Source organism: Orbilia oligospora (assembly GCF_000225545.1).
Source record: "Orbilia oligospora ATCC 24927 unplaced genomic scaffold scaffold00054, whole genome shotgun sequence".
NCBI classification, from domain to species: Eukaryota; Fungi; Ascomycota; class Orbiliomycetes; order Orbiliales; family Orbiliaceae; genus Orbilia; species Orbilia oligospora.
The window spans coordinates 2,248,437-2,269,833 of record NW_011645611.1 but is presented as its reverse complement, the minus strand read 5'-3'; the positions used below and the strand labels follow the sequence as shown (position 1 = coordinate 2,269,833).

The 21,397-nt window shown below is 43.7% G+C and overlaps 7 protein-coding genes across 7 annotated transcripts; 3 read left to right on the top strand and 4 right to left on the bottom strand.

Moving 5' to 3' along the window:
- Positions 1 to 1,708: 1,708 nt before the first annotated feature.
- On the top strand, positions 1,709 to 2,432 carry AOL_s00054g689 (uncharacterized protein; the record flags this gene model as incomplete). The annotated part of the gene is made up of 2 exons (XM_011122005.1): positions 1,709 to 2,006; positions 2,086 to 2,432. 2 exons carry the CDS (start codon positions 1,709 to 1,711, stop codon positions 2,430 to 2,432), a joined length of 645 nt encoding a protein of 214 aa, XP_011120307.1.
- A 460-nt stretch (positions 2,433 to 2,892) lies between these two features.
- On the bottom strand, positions 2,893 to 4,506 carry AOL_s00054g688 (uncharacterized protein; the record flags this gene model as incomplete). The annotated part of the gene is made up of 2 exons (XM_011122004.1): positions 2,893 to 3,062; positions 3,132 to 4,506. 2 exons carry the CDS (start codon positions 4,504 to 4,506, stop codon positions 2,893 to 2,895), a joined length of 1,545 nt encoding a protein of 514 aa, XP_011120306.1.
- Positions 4,507 to 5,087: 581 nt separating this feature from the next.
- AOL_s00054g687 (uncharacterized protein) lies at positions 5,088 to 6,075 on the bottom strand (the record flags this gene model as incomplete). Its single annotated transcript, XM_011122003.1, has 5 exons — positions 5,088 to 5,178; positions 5,247 to 5,317; positions 5,409 to 5,496; positions 5,567 to 5,829; positions 5,911 to 6,075. The coding sequence occupies 5 exons, from the start codon at positions 6,073 to 6,075 to the stop codon at positions 5,088 to 5,090; spliced, it is 678 nt and encodes a 225-aa protein (XP_011120305.1).
- A 644-nt stretch (positions 6,076 to 6,719) lies between these two features.
- AOL_s00054g686 (uncharacterized protein) lies at positions 6,720 to 7,780 on the top strand (the record flags this gene model as incomplete). The annotated part of the gene is made up of 3 exons (XM_011122002.1): positions 6,720 to 6,767; positions 7,030 to 7,157; positions 7,426 to 7,780. The coding sequence occupies 3 exons, from the start codon at positions 6,720 to 6,722 to the stop codon at positions 7,778 to 7,780; spliced, it is 531 nt and encodes a 176-aa protein (XP_011120304.1).
- Positions 7,781 to 10,619: 2,839 nt separating this feature from the next.
- Positions 10,620 to 12,363, top strand: AOL_s00054g685 (uncharacterized protein; the record flags this gene model as incomplete). Its single annotated transcript, XM_011122001.1, has 4 exons — positions 10,620 to 10,995; positions 11,077 to 11,202; positions 11,307 to 11,915; positions 11,975 to 12,363. The coding sequence occupies 4 exons, from the start codon at positions 10,620 to 10,622 to the stop codon at positions 12,361 to 12,363; spliced, it is 1,500 nt and encodes a 499-aa protein (XP_011120303.1).
- A 5,198-nt stretch (positions 12,364 to 17,561) lies between these two features.
- AOL_s00054g684 (uncharacterized protein) lies at positions 17,562 to 18,786 on the bottom strand (the record flags this gene model as incomplete). Its single annotated transcript, XM_011122000.1, has 2 exons — positions 17,562 to 17,861; positions 17,953 to 18,786. The coding sequence occupies 2 exons, from the start codon at positions 18,784 to 18,786 to the stop codon at positions 17,562 to 17,564; spliced, it is 1,134 nt and encodes a 377-aa protein (XP_011120302.1).
- A 1,014-nt stretch (positions 18,787 to 19,800) lies between these two features.
- Positions 19,801 to 20,457, bottom strand: AOL_s00054g683 (uncharacterized protein; the record flags this gene model as incomplete). The annotated part of the gene is made up of 3 exons (XM_011121999.1): positions 19,801 to 20,072; positions 20,161 to 20,229; positions 20,331 to 20,457. The coding sequence occupies 3 exons, from the start codon at positions 20,455 to 20,457 to the stop codon at positions 19,801 to 19,803; spliced, it is 468 nt and encodes a 155-aa protein (XP_011120301.1).
- Positions 20,458 to 21,397: the final 940 nt, after the last annotated feature.

The window sequence follows — 21,397 nt, the reverse complement described above, 5'->3', positions numbered from 1 at the left end:
CCGCAGCTACTCAAAGCTGGCCTTTTAGAGGGATATATGTTTGTCACTTATAAAATTACCCGTTTTGTCAGGAAATATGCAACATTGGTGCAACACAGGACATTCATTCTTCTCAACAGGCCCGGTGCACTACTGGAGACTACTAATTAACACTAAGCTACGTATACATGTGAAAAGATAACGCATTTAATTAATATTATCGAGGAGGGATTAGAGATAAAGTTGAGTATATAGTTTGAAAATTAGACGGCTAAATGGACGAGGTAGTCAGAGGTTGGATGACAGCTATCATACGAATGAGATTATACCAGTATTGGTATCGATACTATTGGTGATATAAAATATTCAATCGATACCATATACCTCCTGATACTTCAAATTAACACCAACTTACATACGTATACTTTCGTTTCTAAGTTAATTATAAATTTAGTATGCTCGGAATACCAAATCAGAAGGATATATCCCACCAGTCTCCTAATCAATAAGCTTATAAGCCTCCTGGCAGGATTCTGACCACCCCCAATCTCCTACAAGAGTAACATCTTCGTCTTGAATTTCGCTAAGACTGAAAAAGTTATTTCATTTGCAAGGTTGATATGGTTTAGAAGTCTGTTTCGAAATCTAGTTCCCACATATTAATACCAGAATACTTTAGGTGCACGTGTGTCTGGCCGGTCATGGTATGTCTCCTAGTACCTCTGCAGCCTTCACTAGCAACCCCGTCAAGTGCAGATTCAGTAGAGTACGAAATTTTCCTCAGATCTAGGAGAATATCTATCCGTGGGTATTCTGATATATAAACATCATGCTAGTATTATCAATCCAGGCGGCTATAGTGTCCGAATCTTAGGCTGATGTTGTCCCCGAAGCCCTGACAAGGTTGTATACTCGGCCATATCTAGAAAGACATCCTCTAATCACATACTCGCTTCTTGCCTGAACTTTCTGAGCTAGTGCAAAATAGGGTATTGCCTTTTTGACAAGTTGGGCTATAGTCCCTGGGACAGTTGGGCAGTTTTGTCTCGTCGCAGTTCGGCATTTGATATTATTCTCTGATCTCTAAAAGCGCTTCCGGCTGGACCTTCTGCCGGTGCGTATTGGATTCTGGGAAAATATACCTGACCATATGAAACAAAGACAGCGCTTAATATAATATCACTTGCTCCAGTAGCATGGGCGAGATAAAGCATATATGCATAGGCCCTCATGAACAGATAGATCAGCATCAGAGATCGATATGTGCATATGTGTTGACTGTGGTTGAAGCTCTTCACCATAACACCTGTGATCGAGTTAGCCTTACCAACCTCAGATTTCAATAGAAACTAAAATAAAGTATCTGTTGATTTTTAAGAAACCGGTTATTCTATCGACTCGAACATAGAAACCTTTTTATTTTCTCTCTCTTTTTTAAGATACCGAATTCAAAGGGTTCTTTTTTGTTGAGCAGTGGAATTGTAATTAAGCATAAGCCAAGCTTAGGGAGCTAAAGCTGCCGGGTGACGTTTGCACTGTTTTGTCGCAACGTTAGACATCTGACGAATTGCCCCTCCACCGCTTTAACTCTCCCATCCTCTCACTTCATCCCATCTCCTCCATCCATCTCAACCTCAGCGCCACCCGCCATCATACTACAATAACCCCTACCGACTACTTCCCTAACTAGAAACCTAAAAGAACCAAAAAGGGAAAAGAAACATCCAAAATGAATCGCCTCTTCGGCACCAAAGCCACCGGTCCAAAGCCAACCTTGGACGATGCCATCTCCAAAATCGATACCCGCGTGTCCTCCCTAGACGTCCAAATCTCAAAACTAAATGCCGAACTAGCAACCTACCAGTCCAAAATGTCAAAAATGCGTGACGGTCCCGCGAAAAACTCCGTAAAAACCAAGGCTCTCTCTGTCTTAAAACGTAGGAAACAGTATGAGACTCAGAGGGATCAGTTGATGAACCAGAGTTGGAATATGGAACAGGCTAATATGATGACGGATAATTTGAAGAGTATTTTTCTTTCATTTCCCTTCGCCGAGTTTAACCTCGTGAATTGTGGGGAATATGTTACTAAATTCTTGAAAACCAGACGTAATGACCACCGTCGACGCCCTCAAAACTACAAACCAAACCCTAAAAAAGCAATACGGCAAAATAGACATCGACAAAATAGAACAACTCCAGGATGAAATGGCAGACCTCCTCGAAATAGGAAACGACATCAACGCTTCCTTAGCAAGAGCTTACGATGTACCCGACGATATCGACGAATCGGAGTTGGACGCCGAACTCGAGGCTCTAGGCGCAGAGGCAGAGCTCGGCTGGAGTGAAGCAAACATGGAAAGCGAGATACCCAGCTTCCTGCAAGAAGAAGTGCCGACGTTTATAGATGGTGGTAAAGATGAAGTTAAGCCGGTTAAGGAGGCTGCTGCATGATCTTTTATTTTATTTCATGTCAATCATCAATCGTTAATGCCTTGGAAGAGAAAGAGTATTTGTGTATAGCGTTATATCCTTTTTATTGCTTTTATGTTAACCGCTGTTTGGCGTTATTGGGGGCGGGTTACTCTTGCATTACAGCTACCTCACGATCCCATAATTTGGAAGACTTCCATCATCATAGACTTCGAATACGATACCCCAATCTAGGACGTATGTACTGAAATATTATATATTCGACATAAAAAAACGTTTCTTTCTTTTTCCCTAAGAGGAAGAGAAAAAAGAAATGACTATACACAATTCGAAGTTAAATAGAAGAAAAAAGGATGACCGAATCTAACCTATACAACTGCCGTTACACTATCGGTAAAAACAGCTTTTTGTGAAAAGGAACCAAAAAATATACACGCTGAATCAAAAAAGACCGGAACCCATTTTCTTATAAAGAAAGTCTTCAAGGTCCGGGTGTAGAGAATGTACCCTTCAGCGCAGAATCATGATCCCATCCACCAGCTCTGGCAGCACCGCCCTGTAATTCAGCATACTTCTGCATCCGTGCCTCAAGTTCTGGTCTAAAGTGTCTTATTAACCCTTGAATCGGCCAGGCGAAAGCCTCTCCCAAAGCTATTTCCCATATGTTAGCATCCTTCCTTTCTTCGATATTAGAACTTCAGCTGAGTAGAAGATACATACCACAAATAGAATGTCCCTCAACCTGCTTCGTCAACTCCTGCAACATATCAATCTCCCTAACACTTCCCTGTCCCCTCTCAAACCGCTCCATAATCTGCTGTGTCCACTTGCTACCTTCTCTGCAAGGTGTGCACTGTCCACAACTCTCATGTCTGTAAAAGACCGACAATCGAGCAATAGATCTGACCACATCCGCACTCTTATCAAGCACAATAACTGCTGCGGTTCCCAATCCACTCTGTGCGTCCTTCAAAGCATCAAAGTCCATAAGCACATCGTCGCAGATATGCTTTGGTAGAATCGGGGTCGAGGAACCACCGGGGATGACAGCAAGCAGATTATCCCATCCGCCACGAACACCACCGCAGTGCTTCTCAATCAACTCCTTGAGCGGGATTGACATTTCTTCCTCGACGGTGCAAGGGTTGTTGACATTTCCGGAGATACAGAATAGCTTGGTACCAGAATTCCGATCACGGCCGAAGCTATCAAACCACTTCCCGCCACGACGACAGATTGTTGGCGCAACAGCAACGGTTTCAACATTAGCGACAGTGGATGGACAACCGAAGAGACCGACCGAAGCCGGGAATGGTGGCTTTAAACGCGGTTTTCCTGGCTTGCCTTCAAGGGATTCAATGAGCGAGGTTTCTTCACCACAGATGTATGCTCCCATTCCTCGGTGCACGTAGACATCGAAGTCATATCCGCTGCCACATGCGTTCTTCCCGATCAATCCAGCAGCATAGGCCTCTTGAATCGCCCTCTGCACACAAGTAGCCTCATGATAAAACTCCCCACGAATATAAATATACGCAGCAGTAGCATTCATAGCCCTTCCGGCGACCAAACACCCTTCGATGAGTTTATGAGGATCTTTCCTCATGATCTCACGATCCTTACAAGTCCCAGGTTCACCTTCGTCGGCATTGACGACCAAATATCTCGGCCGGGTATCTTTATCCCATCCCGGGAAATTCATAAAGGACCATTTCATGCCAGATGGGAAACCAGCACCACCACGGCCTCGGAGTCCTGAGGCTTTGATTTCATTGATGATCCAATCGTGTCCCTTGAGGATTATTTCTTTGGTTTTGTACCAGTCGCCGTACTTCTGCGCGGATTTGAGATCGGCGCCGTGGTGGCCGTAGAGGTTTTGGAAGATACGGTCTTGATCTTTTAGACCGCCGAATTGGGTACGTTTTGGGGCTGGAGCCGGGTCTGCTGCCGGGGTGGCTAGGCCGCGGACATGTTGGAGGGAAGAGGCGGTGGTGCGGAGGAGGGTGGTGGTGGATGTCGAGGAGGAGGAGGCGGCTGTGGAGAGGCGTTTGGAGATGGCGCGGACAGAAGAGGAAGCACTTCGTGAGGCCAGCATGGTGGGCAGTAGTAGGGCCTATAGGGACCGACCTCGATGATGTTAGTGACTCCCGTCAATTGGCTGGTGACGATGTCGGAAGGGCTTCAAAATTCGAGGTTGTCGAAGTCTGTCGGGTTTGAAGTTGACTTCTGAGGTCATTTTTGGCGTGTGGCCAATCACAACCGCCTAATTTCAAGGCAACACATTTTCGATTTGTTCTACTGTTGAAGTTGGGGACATAAATTTCCAAGTTAACGATCCAATCTGCGTCGGATTAGATCTTTTTGTCAAAAATTCTGGAATGATTGATAGATAATAGTGCTACATGATTTTAGGGGTGTTTTTGCTGTGTATGCAATATGTACTTGGGATTTAATAAGTGTATATTCTTAATTACTAACTTTTCACTTCACTCGTCATGATATGATCACATATGATCCCTTAGTAACGATATTAGAGTATACGCAGAACCTCGTCTCTTGTACTAAAAGTGATATCAAGGCCAAAATTGCTTCTTGAAATACTTATTGTACCAATACTAACTACAAGCCCTTCACTCCCTTCGCTTAGCGACAAGTTGAAAGTCTCTATTGAACCAACTAGGAAGAGAATCTCTTCTCTCCAGTTTGCCAGTTGATAACGTTCCAGATAGCCTTGAAATAATCGGCCTTAACGTTCTTGTATTGGAGACTGCACGTAATGCGGTTAGATATTTATAGTTCCTATTAATTTCGAATAGGAGTAAATGATAGACTTACTAATATGCGTGCTCCCAGGCGTCAATACCAATGATTGGAGTGTACTGGGTGGTGCTTACTGGGTCTTGGTTCTAATTATAATAATAGCATTAGTCAGTTGTACATATCGGTGAACAGTACTAAATCCGTCTGATATCCAGACATCTCGATGGATAGACTTACGGGTAGAGTGATGATAGACAACTTATTGGTGGTGTTATCCTTGACAAGCCATCCCCATCCGGATCCCTGAATACCGGCAAGAGCGGTGCTATTACATAGTTAGAATGCAAAGTCTATAACAAAAGAAACTCAAATACTATCATGAGAGAGAAACATACTTCATCTTTCCCTTGAAGCCATCCAAGCTACCCCAGGTATCGTTGATTGCCTCGCTCAACTTACCACTGGGTGGTGCACCACCAGCCTTGCTGGTAGGAGACAAATTCTCCCAGAACAAGCTATGGTTCACATGGCCACCACCGTGGAACTTGATGAGCGAAGTCAATTCAACCTTCTCGGCAGGTGAAGACGCGGCGGCGAACTTCTCTTGCGCGTCGTTGATGCCGTTGACATAGGTTTGGTGGTGCTTTGTGTAATGGGTCTGGTATCAATTCCCAAATTTTGTTAGTCTATACTCCTTATTCTTCTCCTGACGAAAAAAAATAAAAATAGAAGAGGTTACCTCCATGATTTGGCCAGAGATATGTGGCTCGAGAGCGCCGAAGTCATATGGCAGGTCCGGAAGGGTGTACTTGGTTCGGACAGCGGTAAGGCCTCCCAAGGCACGAACACTAGATGCCTTGGATGCTCTGACGAGCGTGGAGCGTGCTGAAGCTGCAATCGACATGGTTGAATACGATTGAGAAGTGGTTGTGTCCTGTTGAAATGACGATATACGTATATGTTAATGTCTCAGTATCTTGATATATCTTGAACTCGGGCTAGCTTGTGACATTGCGTGTATTCCAAAGAATTCAAGTCCGTAAAACAGCCATGAAAGGACACTTTAAATACACGAACGTACCCGAAGAATTGGAATTGGTATCGAATCGGCTGTTTACCGGTGGTTTCTTGAAGATATCAAGGGTCAATTGCAGGAGTTTGTTACAAATGAGGGTGAAAGAATGCTAGTCTAGTCGACGCTTACAAAATATCCGCGGGTCTAGAATATCACAATTACATCACTTCCCGAAAGCCGGCGCCATTACACAATACTCGGAGATAAGAATTATATCCTAGATTACCTTTTAAGGAAATAAATATGGATAACAACCCACTTTCCTAAAGAGGTAATATATTATATGCGCTAACCAACACGTCCTTTCCACGCGAAACACCACAAACAACCATGCATTGCATGTCCATGTCCAGCAGCACTATACCTGCCATGAGCTCTTGACATGACAGCTTGAGCTCCAACTTCCAATTGTCACCAACTTCAACTTCATCCAATTATCATATCAAGATCACTGCACCGTGGAAGTCTCGACAATGGGCAGCAAATACTACGATATCGACGCTATCCTAACCGATGCACAGGTAAACATCATCATCCCAGTACATTCTATACCATTACATACATCTCAATTCCGCCTGTACTCGTTGCAAAACGTCTCGGTGGGAGGATTATTCAGCCCACGAGCAGTATGCAAACCCTACATGATCGTTTAATAGATCTTGATTTTAAAACGTCAAAACTCGGGGAGACGGCAACTCCACAGGTTGCAACCTAGGCTGTCGATTTTGAGTTCCAATAATAGGCTGACACGGATGCTCACACCCAACCTATCTTCATTCATAGAAAATACCATGCACCTTCGAAGTCGATGTACCCGGGTTGGGGTACCTGGACGGAAATGATAACTCCGATATGAAAGCCGGGACTAAACTCGAGATGCCTATTTGGCTGGCTGAGATATTGGCTGTCAGGTACAAACCTACACCATTCTATACCTTGTCGCCTCTTCTACAAGTTTCTTTTTCGCTTTCGAGATTTTGAAAGATGAGACGAACGAACGTACTACAAGAACCCCCATGCGAAGGGCTGGAATACCCATTCGTCCCTATACAACATCACACTGCAAGATACCAACTACAAAAAATGCAATATTTCACTGCTTATGCTGTGATACTTTGCTTTCAAAATCTTGTTTTGGAGGTTGTTATTAATTTTTTTGCTAATTAACAAATTATCTAGCGAGCAACTTGGGACCAAAACATTCATTCACACGAATATTCCTCACGCACTCTCTGCACCAGTAATGAATGCACTTAAGGCCAACCCTCTCTCCGTCAACCTTCGAGATCTTGCCACACACTACTATTCCCTTGGAGAGCGAATGGTCAACCTCGTCGAAGACGCAGAAGATGAACTAGTAGACACGTTGTCAGAGACCTTTCGACAAAGGACGATTGAAATTGCGGATCATGCGGTTAATCCGAAAGGTGCGTTGGGCGAGGGTACAGAGTTCTTGACGGGTTTGGAGGAGTCGGAGAGGCAGAGTATGTATAACAACGACGACGAGAGCTCTGCCGTTTGCCGTTTGAGATGACATTGTTCCAAAGGGGAAAAAGAAAGAATTTATTGCTGATCATGAGGGCTACCTTCGTGGCATTGTAGTATTCCGTGCTGCTCATGACAGTACAAAGGCTATGAAGAGTTGGCGACAGGAGAAGAAATAGTGGATAAGCGTTTGGTCTAGGGGTCACAAGGGAACAGTTCCCCCGGGTCATACAGCATGGTAAGACTGAGAGGCGTGAAGAAAGGCCACGCTTGTTGTTCCACACCCACCAGTGCATAACTGGTGGTTTTGTGCGACTCGTGCCCTTCCCAACTGAAGTGAACCTCCTAGGCGGCCAGGGTAGACAGCCCCCCAAAACGGAATCGGAGCATTGCAGGCTCCCAAGATTTCTCCGAAGGAGAGGAACCAATCCAATTGCCGTGCATCAGGCAGCTTTTGGGCGCACATGTGGTTGTTCGCTATCAAAAGGACGTATTTTCATTCTCTTACTAAGAATGACACATATTTCTTTCTATCGTTTTCAGGTCTCACCAATTTTTCACGATAAGACCCTTATGAAAAAAATTTCCGTTCTTTCTGATTTGCTTCAGAACCACAGCTCCTCGCTCCGACTGACCCCAATTTCATCGACAGCGCTGCATATTCCCGTCTCTTTTCGGTTCCTGCCTACTGCCGTGGCACTCAGTGAGAACAATTTCGAGCCCAAAATCTTCCCTTTTGGGAATTTTCAAACCCAATTTTTGCAATTGGGTCATCCACGAAAACGCCGTCGATAGATGAAGAACACTGTGACCACTTTTTTGATCCCTGGATAAGTTCATGCAAGAGCGGGATATAGGAACCAGAGGTTCATGAATACCAAGTCACCTGCTGATATTTTCGGTGGGTTTATCGAAGGAAGAACACACAAGTCTGGTTACGAGACTGCGAAGGAAGATACGGTACAAGTGTTGGGCCTTTTTGTGTTACCATCAAGAACGTCTCTTTCCAATCGTCAGCCCGTCCGGTGCGAGGTGGCGATCACTCCATATAATTACAGCAACTATGCTATTCGACGGCGCTTCGTGAGGAAATTGGGAAAAAAATATCTAATATGTCAGAGTACGGTGAAAGACCATGGTCAGGCCTAAAGCGGCGACCTCTGGTATCATTCCTTCAGTCAAGTGCAAGTACCAAGAATTCGGTGCCGTGCAGTGTGACGCTGAGAGTTCCCGGATATGTACGGCCGGTCCAAGCAGACTTTGGATAAAATGCCACAACCTGCGATTTGTACATGGAGTTTAGCGAGCGTTGATATTACTGCCTGGTGCTGCTTCCTTCTGCTTCATGCTGCTTCTTCCTACTTCATGCGACGAGCATTCCATTCAAAACATCGGCGCTCCGTGATAGTATGGCAAACGCCACCGTTCCGTCTATGAACCCAAATATTTGCACAAGAGTTCTTCTAGTCTCGAACCCAATCACCTGAGGTGGTTCTTCGAGAAGAAGAAATGATGATCTAAGGAGGATACAAGTTGAAAGAATGTTTTTATGATTTAGGAAACTGCGCCCCATCACAAGGACCTCCAAGAAGTTGGTTTGAAATAGCGTTATATGCTATATATATCTTTATTTCCGCGGCTGCCGCAAAAAAAGGGCCTACATCACCTTCACAAATATGTTCTCCACTCTCGAACCCCTCGATTGCGCAAACTTCGATTTGAAAAGCATGCTACAAATTCGGATTTCCATGTTTACTCGCATGCGGAATAGGCATAAAACAGCATTTTAATGCATTTGCCGATAGGCCGTAACGGACAGCAAACTGGCATCCTGCCTGGAATATGCCATTGGGAGGAGGAGGAGCGCCGTAAAGGCAAATTGATGGATTACGATTGGGTACACAAACTGGCGGATATGCAAGTTGTCGATGTTTGCACAGACCCTCGTACCGACACCCGGATATCTTTTGATTTCCTGGTACCCATCTTTTAGAGCCCGAATTCCCAATTGACTTTCCTGCGAATTGGTGGGATACTGTGCCGCGATATAGATTGATTGCTCTATGCATTATAGTTCCCTTTTCGCCGGAGAGCTCGAGAGGGGCTCGTCGCAAGTTGAAATACTTCTACGCCGGATGCCGGTACTTCTGCTGATACCCTGTAGAGGAAGCAGACAGAACTCTCACACGATGCAGGAGAGAGTTCACTCCTTTGTTTGTGTCGTATGCCACTTTCGATTCAATGATATAGGATCAAGCAACAGCCGGGCTATACAGCTATAATTTGCTATAAATTAATTGAATTTCCTCCTCGATATTTCAAAGGGTTTCTCAAGAGCCATCCTATTGTAAGTATCAAGAATACTGGTCCCTAGGCAGAGATATCCAAGATACCTTAAGGTACCTTAGTTTTACCAACACACCTCCCAAGCTATCCAGATCTCAGATCGATCTAAGCTGCTCGGGAAGGAGGTACTTGGCTGCCCTAGCTCCCGCCCGGACTAAACCTCCCGAGGACCCCTATCCTTGTCATTCCACATTTGGGACCGCAAGTTGGGTAGTCGGCTGACGTCCAATCCAACACTCCCTTCTGTCGCCACAACGCACAGAGAAAGGCCCGCCCAATCTTTCCAAGACAAGAATTCCTCACCATTGTCTACTCCAAGATCATACAAAGTCTGGAGAAGGCTGGATAAAAAAACATTAACACCTAAAGTCAATTGAGCAACTGGAAGAAGAAGGAAACAATATTTAAAGGGAGTATCTCTACTTCTTCCCCCCCAAAACTACTCCAGCACGATGAATCAAATCCAAAGCCTCCCAGCAGCAAACTCCAACGACCTTAGATACGATAGAGACACAGATCCTCTTTCTTCCATACCCCTCACTATGCTAGAAACCATCCTACCAACAGCTAGCCCAGACTTCATGTCTGATATCTTTGATTTCTTCAGTTTGGCTTCCTACAATTGGATCTTTCGTCTTACCACCGTTACTTTTGCAATCATTAGCTCTACAACATATATTTGGATCAGGGTATTACATTACCTCTCATTATACTACGAAACATCTATAACTATCGATTCTGATGATCCCATTTATACTCATGTCATGTCATGGCTTGCCGTGAATGTATCGACACGGAGATTGCAAGCAAGAACAGCGAAGGCCAGTGGATATTCTGAGGATCAGACGAGAGTCATGGAGTATAATGCTTCAGCAAGGGACGGAAAGTTTCATTTGATCGAATGGCAAAAGTTTACAAGTATGTGTGCATAATCATAGGGGAGGCGGTTAAGTGTGCGTTAAATGGCCATTGTAGAAGGCTAACATTCAGTGCTACTAGAGCCGGACTTTGAACCCCATGTTGGCGAACATATCTTTTTCTTTCGAGGCAGAAGATTCTGGATCACACGAAACAAGAATGATAGTCTTTTACAGGACCACCTCCTTTCTGGGAATCAATTTAGTAGTAAGCAATCTCTAGATCTACCTCACATGATCTTCCAAGTCCCTCTTCACAGGAGCAGGAAGAAAAGACTAATTCTCACGAATCTCCCTTTCATTAAATCATAGTTAACAAATCAGAATACATCCGCATCTCCTGCTGGGGCCAATCCGCCGACCCCATCAAAGAATTCCTCCAAGAATCAAAATCCATCTACCTAACCCAAGAGTGCTCCAAAACTCGAATCTTCCGTGCAAAGGATATTTCCTGGAGTCCCAGATGGTACTGCGCCGCCACCCGCGCCACCCGTCCAATCAGCACCATCAGTCTTGACGAATCTACAAAAAAGGCGCTCTTACGAGACGTCAATGAGTTTTTAAACCCAAAGGCTCCAAGGTGGTATGCTAACAGAGGAATCCCTTATCGAAGGGGTTACTTACTCCATGGACCACCGGGGACCGGAAAGACTTCCTTGAGCTTTGCGTTGGGTGGATTGTTCGGGTTGCCGATTTATTGTTTGAGTTTGGTGGATACGGGTATGACGGAGGATAAATTATTGGCATGCTTTGGAGCTTTACCGAATAGATGTATTGTGCTATTGGAAGATATCGATACTGTGGATATTAGCAGGAGAAGAGATGGATCGGCGGGTGGGGATCAAGGCAAGGGGGAGCATAAAACACAAATGACATTGTCTGGACTGTTGAATGCTATCGACGGGGTAGCTAGCCATGAGGGTAAGAGAGAAAACCCCAAGAACCCCTAGTTTATATCTCAAATACTAACTTATATATAGGACGAATCCTCATAATGACCACAAACCACCCCGAAGTTCTCGATCCAGCTCTCGTCAGAAAGGGTCGAGTAGACCTCGAAGTCCCCTTCGGCCTTGCCACAAAAGAACAAATAGTCAACTTATTCACAATAATGTACTCTCATGACTACGACGATGAAGAACAAGGTGACGAAATTGCGAAGGAGAAGCTTATAGCAGCAGCTCTTCGGTTCGGTGACCTATTGGATGCCGATATCTTCTCGCCTGCGGAGATTACGGAGTTTCTGATGGTTAGAAAAGATGATTATTGGAAAGCTTTGCGTGATGTGACGCAGTGGAAGGAGGAGGTTCTTGCTAAGAGAGAGGAGGTGACGAAAAGATTTAGGGAGTTGAGGGATAAAAGAGATTAGACTTGATTGTGGAGTATCGGGGAATAGAAGGGCTTTTTGGCCACCATGGCATGGCACATCATTTTCATTTGTTTTAGACCTTCATTTCGAGATATTCTTTACCTTTTTTTTTTTTACCTATTCTTTTTTCTTCCCTTAAGTACATATATCGATACCCAACCCATCATTGCAAGCATCATTCTAGTGTTATAAAAAAACAAAGAGAAAACAAAAAAACAAATTAGCAGAGTTAGAACAAATTTACCCCAGAATACCACCAATCTCTTCCACCAAATACATCAAAATATATCATCTCTATAGTAACTTCGAAGGTGTAGTCTAATTTATAATGCCACAGATACTAATACGAGGCTGTATATATACCCTATTTTAAGCACTGTGCCGGAAAGGGGGTGTCGGCACATTATCTAAGTACTTAGTGTGCACAACCAGCTATCCCTCCGTGTCACGATCATCGAGAGTAAACGAACGTAATCAAGGTCATATTTATTACCACGTGCGGGACCTGTTTGGATGTCACATGACTATTTTGAGCCTCAAAACTAATCAATTTTTTTATAGGATATTTTTGGAAATGAAAGTTTGTACGGTTTCTCGCTCTTAGTATATTGATCCCTAAGGTACGTCTCTTGCATGTTGTCCTCTCTGTCTATGAAGTTGTCTATTAAGTATAGCTGCACGGTTTCACTCTTATTAAAAAATATAACCTTAACCCCTTTTCCTTTTCTCCTCCCAATGCCCACCGCAGCTCGGGGGGACTCACAAGCTGGATGTGTATTGGGGCCTGTCTTTCATCTTAGGATCCCGTCCCCAGGGTAGGTAGTACAATTTCTACTATTAGGACTAAGGCATTCTATTGAATTAAATCCCCAGGTAGTGTTTAGGTATACGCCTCTCCAGACACGTTGAATCAAGTAATATCTTTGATCCTGGTATAAGTAAAGGTAGTCAGGTTTAGAGCACACTTAGTCACTCGACTTGATCTTCGAGATTGCTTGTTGTAAATTTTGCGTTGCACACCTTCGCTTCGAAAACCTCAACGACTTCCAAAGCTTCGCGTAAATACTACCAGCCATCAAATGCAATAACATCCTCGCAAGCCCTTTTTCCAAGCTTAGCTCCAACCAATTGAATCATCCACATGCCGAAATAAAGAAGCCCCGTTTGGGCCGTTTTGGACAGTTCCATTAACCCGAAATTCGCCAATCTTAGACCAATCTAAGGGCATATTACGTTAATTTTTTGCATTCGGATCTGCGCCTTGACATGTCAAACATGTGCAGCTGCAAACAAGTTAACAGTTAACAGTTAACAGCCACATATAGCTATATACAGCTTCTTTTTTCCTTTCCCCGCGTGGACAAGTATCTTCTCAACAATTCATAAGTAAGTACTGACATACGTATGTATGTATGTATGTACATGCTGATGTACTAACATTACATGCTTGCTACTTCCCGCGCATGATGCAGAGTAACCTTCGGTTGTTTTAACGGTTAATAGCTTCCAGGTCTGGGCAGCTGGGTACGAGACCAGGTTTATAGTAAAAGAATTCTTAAGAAAAAAAAAACGTTTAAGTGTACTTTTTTTCTTTTCTTCTCTTAACCAAAGAAACGAGGCGAGCAAAAAATTACAAAACACCATTTTCGTTTATTATAGCTATAGTAGTTTTCCCTTAGCGCCACCGTTGGGCGGGTTCATGGGCAAGGGGGTGAGCTCCCTTTAGCCTTATTTTTCCTCCTACTCAAGTTTTTTTCCTATCAATTTTTTTTACATAGCACGACATCAACATAAGCGGAGAGGAACTCCGAGGAGAAAAAATGAGATAGGGTTGGAAAAAAAAAAAAAAAAAAAAGCTGGGGAAAAGGGGGGGGAGTAGTGCTGACTGGCCCCAGGTGATGAATTTTATAAATTTTATACATATCGATATCCTACTCCTCCCCCAGGTGTTAGAATCCGTATGCATGCATTAATGCATTACGGTTGAATCCCGAGTATCGGAGGCTGGGCGCGTGGTGTTTGGTGTGCATAACGGTATTTAGGGAGTTTGGACATCATGAAAGTCAGAATTGGTTATACATTGTGAGAGTATCTATCTAGCTTATAAACCATATATCGACATGTTATGTTGGATATCGATATATCTAGATATATTCAAACGTCAACATCATGGCCATGATAACGGCATTCGCGTATCTCGCGTCGCATGTTGGAGCCAGCTTGGAATCCTAGTAGGATGGAGAATTAAGATTTATTAATTAGCTGGTACTAGCTAATGTATAATTCCATGTCCCCGGATGGTATTCATGTTACGGTATCGATGTCTTTGCACTGAGATATTGGATTTGCTAGTCTACAACGATTGGAGGTCCTCTGATAACCGTTTGACTGGGTACCAGCACCCGGCACCCTTTATCATGACAAATATTACCGATATACATTAATATTTTGAAGAGCTGAGGACCCCAAAGGCTCTGACTAGGGCTTAATGTTGATACAATATATGCATAACCTACCTGCCGCTGCTCAATTTGCCAAATTGGTCATTACGGTCCTTAGCGCGATTCTTACGAACCGTTTTCTACCACAAACTACAACCCATTTTTCAAAAACCAATTGGAAGTAAATGCCGATAGGACGTCGTCGTTCTCGGGGAACGTCGAAAACCCTACCCTACCAAAACCAAGCCCTGCATGCGGAGCTGTCCCACTTCTTACATTACCAGGGAATCAATCTGGTCATCTGACAACAGGGTAGATATTTAGAATACTCCACCATCTGTATCATACGATATCTATCATTACTGTACTGGGAAGCTAGTAAATATTGTCCATGATCAAGACACCGAAGTCGGTTATAGGACTTATACGATTTTTGACCAGACTAAATTGAAGGGGGATGTTTGGTTAGGCTTCTTCTTCCGAATACTAGGAATTAGCTACTAGACGAGCCGTATATCAAGATATTCACACGTGCTTGTATGCTGCTCTCCTAACCTCCTTTTGAAGTCTAGGACCTAAAACCAAATGTACCCTCCTAAAGCAGCCCCACAATAATAACTCTCGAAATCTCGGAAATAATGTAACAAGGGAGTTCATTTTGACATCAACCGGGCCGTGATAGTGGATCTCAAATCTGGTGATATGGAAAGAAGGGGGGTTGTATATCTGTAACCGCAATCTAAGAGCCCAAGGCGACGAAGTGGCAATTAGTGACTATCACACAATACTAATAACCTATGATAAGCATTCTAAATATAGCTTAAATATAGCCGTGCATGCATATTTACATACATGTAAACAAGTCTTAATGCGGGGAAGAATCAGGATATGCACCCTGGATGTTTCGCGGGTGGCATATCGAAACATCAACATTTTGATATTATGTATCAGTATACAATACATTTATTCACCCGATATCATGATCATTTTGAAATAAAATAAATCAATTTTGATTTGCATATCCGAAGGAAATATTCGAGTATAGCTAGAAACCCCTCGAGGCCGGCCGATAATGAACCAGGTTCTGATCGCGGAACCTTAAGCACCGTCTATATCGATCATCTTCGGCTTCGGCCTCCATCGGCAAATATACATTTGAATATGAATTATCCCCACGGATTCTAGTGATCACGAGGCAGAGCATCTATGCGCTCATCAGCTGATATAGACAGCATACATACTCGTAGGTACCAACATACATACTTATCTATCACAAGATAATATAATAAAAATACCCCTCACCAATGCAAATGCAAAATGCGCAAAGCCCCTTTAGTATTGCGAAGATACGACTCCTAAAAAAAAATAAAAAAAAATAAAACGATCATTTTGGATAAAAGAGGAAGAAGAAGAAAGAAGAAAATTCTCCCTACGGTTGTACCTACTCCGCCGGGCAGCTTGCATCGGCAATATTCATCTAAAATGGCCTGACAAGCAACGTATACTTGCGTTAGAGAAAGCTTGTTTTTTCCCATTAATGCATTATCATGAGCATATGAGGCTTATGCAGATATAACACAGATGTGGGGGAAAAAGATATAGTTAAAGCTCCGACTTCTTCCAATTTTGTCGGCGATTTCCTATTAGCAAGTACGTATATGCTACGGGACGTGCCCGCATTAAGCACTTTGAAACCAATCCGTATACGGCCGAATGCATATGAAAGGGAAGAAAAAGTGATAGACATGCCGACGTAACCCCATCCGAGGGTGGGTGGTTCTTTTTTTCATTTGTTATCAGCCGGACAATCCGAGCCTACTCAACCCGAACCAAGACCAGCGAACCCGAACGGCCTCGGGATTGCTGTTCCGACATTGCCGTTGTTCCCGTGTGTGCGTGTGAGTACAGCGCACTTGCCTATCCCTCAACGACTTTTCGGCGTCGAACCAGCGCTCGTACCAGGCTACTAGGTATGTATGTAGCTAGCTAGTTAGCTTCCAAGGCGAGAAAGAAAAAAAAGAGCCAAGTCCATTCGATTCGAAACGCCCGCATTCCCCGCCCCACATATGCCTATAATATCAGGTCATTTCCAACGGTCTCTGAAGGTCTAGACGAGCTCTTGAGCTCGGAAATTGAGGCCCAAGCACGGTTTCTTTTCAAGCCGTTTGACAATGCACAAATTGCCGGATTCCACCTGTTCCAAGCGGGGAAAGGAACAGAACGAAAGAGGGGAAACGAAAGCTGGGACCTGAACCCGCATGTCAGCCTGTCAGAGAAACCGTGCATATTGCTTGGCTCGTCGCTGCCGTTGGTCAGAGTGCAGGAAACCGATGGGGATTCCCCTGTATACTTTGTTCTCACGAAAGTGGAGACAAAGATATCATTTGGACAATTTGTGTTGCCAGGATAGGTTGGCAGAAAAAGCTTGATATGAGAATGCTAAGAAATGAGAAATTGAAGATCAAGAAAACCAAGATGCGAAAGCAGTCTAGGGTATCCGGAACTTTGAATTTGCCATTGTGTGTGTGTGGAGAAAGAATGAAAAAGAATTCGAAGTAAAATTCCGTTGGTACTCCTTATAGGTATATAGTAATTGTAGCTGTCTGCCTCAAAATACTCCGCTAAAACATCCAAAAAAAAGTACAACCCACCATAGCCCAAAGATTGATATAATAATACAGGGTGTTGTAAAGAAAGAGCGAAAGTGAAAGAGAAACATAGAAGATGTAAAAGATATGAAAGATATGGGTATATATCTTAGTGTAGTGGCTTATCGTTGTTGAGATTGTAGATTTCCGTCGAGTGATCGTCCGGTACTTCCAACTTCCTAATCTTTCCATTGGCAACATCATAGACGAAACCGTGAACCTTAAGACCTCGCTCCTTCATCGCCTCGATAACATTGGCGTTGTGGAGAACGTTATGAACCTGTGCCTTTGTGTGGAGCTCAACAAGCCGTCTGACTCGGAGTTCTGGGTCCTTGATGTTCTCAAGTTCAGGCATATGTTTTGCACGGACATCCCGAATGTTCTTCAGCCAGACATCAATAAGACCGAGCTGAATCAGAGACATAATGATGTCAGTATATATAATATATATTGGGAACCGAGGGTCAATCGGTGTATGTTTCATGATGTATCACACATACCTTTTTCTGGGCGCAAGCGGCCGCGACACCACCACATCCATAATGACCACAGACAATGATATGTTTGACCTGAAGGACCTCAACTGCATATTGCAAGACACTCAAGGAACTGAGATCGTTCGGCGGCAGACAATTGGCAATGTTCCTGTGGACGAAAACCTCACCAGGCAACAGGTTGAGAATGGTTGTCTCCGGCACACGCGAATCGCTGCAACCGAACCAGAGGATCTGAGGTTTCTGTGTTGAGGCGAGAGATGGGAACAACTCGGGATACTTTTTGCTGACGGATGACGACCAGTGTTCGTTTCTTGCCAAAAGAGCTTCAATCGGGTCCTCGCTGGCGAATGCTCTCTTGTTTCCACGTTTTGGCAGACCGGTTAAGGGATCGATGCCAGCGACAGCCTCATTTGGTGGCGTTGATGAGAGGGATTCTTCGATTGCTGGTTCTAATAGAGGTAGTGGTTGTGTTTGTGCTCGTGATGGGGCAGGAAACGGTGGAGACATTGCCTTGTTGTGCTGGGATTGAAGAGGATGAAGCATACTGAAGCTGCGAGCTGACAAGGGCTGATGAACAAGATGTAAATGATTTGGAGAAGATGATGATAACAATGATAGTGGTGATGATGATGGTGATAGTGATGGTGATAGTGAAGATGATGAAGATGATGAAGATGAATTGAGAAGAGAAAGACGAGATGGAACGAGGGGATGGCGTATATTAATAAAGGCGCCCGTGCTGGGAGGAAGAGCTGACTTGAACTTTCGGCCCCCACCCCCTCTGCGTAGACCTCCACCAAGGTTACGGGTCAGGAAATGTGCAACCGAGGAGGACATATGATACCTCCTTCAGGCTCCCGTTTGGACTCGGACTCAGACTCGGACTCGGGTCGTATAGAATGATACCTAATAATACCTGACGTCCAGATATCATATGAAATATGGGGGTATCATGCAGATTCGAAGCAAAAGGGTGGGTTATAATCGGGTGATTCTGTTGAGCTCATTCGAGGGAATGCAGAGGGAAGGTCATCTTCTCGCCAAACAAGAATCAAAGAAGAAAAGAAAAAAGGACAAGAAAAAGAAGAAAAAAACCTTTCAATGGCCTATCTCCGGCGACGGCGACGTGCGGTACCTACACCATGTGCTTAAGCACTTCTTAGCCCAGTACCAAGTTCTACCAAGTTTATTTCGTCGAAAACCCTTGTTCGGAGGGCGTTCCTCGAAGGGGCCCTTGTAAGTACATAGAGAGGTCAGTAGCGGACTCCACCCGTTAGTTATGCCCATGGCCACACCTTCCTCAACATATTTTTGACCAAATCAAACCAGCCGACCTTTATCGCACACTCCCCCCTTGACCTGTGACGACATCTGCATGGTGGCAGGGCAAATGGAGTTCGCCAGATTACAAACTTTACTCGAACTTGAACTCCTCCCAGGCCAGCCCAGCCAATTTTGATTCATTCGGAAATCCAACGGCAACGCATATTCTAGAGTCTAGAGTCTAAATCTGCATTCTAGGCTTGGCTCGCCTATACATATCGTGGTACATGTGCATACGTTATATATATATAGCGTTACACGCGGGAGCGGGATAGAAGTTTAGGGTTCTAAACGTCTTGTAATCGGATGACGGATCTAGAACGAAATTCCTACCTGTTAAGTTAAGTTTCTGTATGTTTCGTGTTCCAGATGCTATACCGTGTTCTGGGAAACAGACCCAAAACAGCTCAAGTCGCAAACTTGATTCCAAAAAAATTATTATAAGAGGCTGTACAAAAACGGGCTGTCGGGCTATAAGACGTTACATAAAGAATAAAAAGGGGGGGGGCCAAATTAGTATAATTGTACTTATACACCTGGGGACCAAACATGGTGTCCTGCCGGAATGGCGAAGACATCTCCTTCTACTATAACGTGCGTCTTACCCCTCCCCGACTCCTGTCCATCGAAGCGAACATTCGGCTTTACTTCGACCCGAGTGGGATCGCTACCGCCATTGTCAATATCGATTTTCAGAACCACATCAGAATCGAAATCAACAGTACTGCTTTGTCTTTTGTCGTTAAGTAGTCCGGTTGGATTTGGGTCTGCAGCTTGAGCGCTATCCCTCGCTGACAGATCTATTTATTATTTCAAAATTAGGAAAATATCCTATGCTGAAAAGAAAGGGCATATATTAAGTCTTATAGATTAATGAAGGATGCATACCCAATTCCATACGGTCGAGGATGTCTTTAAAGTCCCCAGTGGGATTGAAACCAGTTATGTGTGTAGATCCTGCGATCCTTATATGTTAGAAGTAGTGCCACAATGTTTCTACTTAGTACTATAGTGCATGTGCCAAAGTGCAAACGTCAAATTAGGCAAGGAGAGCATACCATCTCGAGATCTGTCTACTGTGACCCCCGTGGCCTTAGATCCGGCTGTTAATGGGCCTGAGGTCGATAGTGGGGCTGCTGCCACAATAACAGAAAACGTCAGGAATAATAAAGATTGTGGACGCATATTTTAAAATTCAATATGTTTATTTTAAAATATAATTCTAGTTGATTATTTGAGTATGAAAGAATCGGAGTTATATTCACGTATCGAGATTTGATGGTGGTGTATTTGCATAAGTATTTAATATATTATAAATTTATAGGATTGAAATCGTCTGAAAGGAACAGCGCACCATGGATAAAAGACATCAAATATATAGTATTAATACTATTATATATAGTATAGAATTCTAGACCTAAATTTCCTAGTTGTAAAGAATTTAGAACGCAAATAAGGTAAAAGTGCTTTAGTGAATTCAGTATACCGATGAGCGATCAAATTGTCGTCGATATTTTTTGAGTGGGATGCCTGGCTAGTACACCCCTCCAAGCAGTGCTGACTAGCTGATCGATTAGAATTTTGTAGCAACACCCCATGATTAATTGCTGCCCCTCACTTCCTTCGCCCCGAATTTTTGAGTTGCACATAATCCCTTGTTAGGCATTATAAACATAGCTAGACCAAGGTAGGAAAGTCGAGTCCGATCATAAGCCGAGAAAATTCAAGATCTCAAAAAAAATGTGATGTCGGGTGTGATAGTGATACCCGTGACTTCTCGTCCGGTATCGGTTCGGTAAGACGCCATTACTCGGATAACGGTGTGAAGAAAAAAAAAATTTCAGTCAACAAGATCAAGATTTCAGATCTAGATCTAAGATCTCGCTTGAGGGGCCTTGCTCTGGACTAAGCCATATTCAGTTAAATGTCAAATTTCTATATCAAATAAAATTTCTTAGGCTTGCAATTGATTGAGGGACTAAACTGTTTTTTTTTTTTCCCACCTCGTAGTAAGATTCCGAGAGAAGAATGCTACTACAGGGTATAAGTAGTTGGGTTAATTGTCTGCTTACTCCAGAATTCAGCTGAAAGTTTTTAGGTTCCTATGGGATTTCCAAATTTTCAA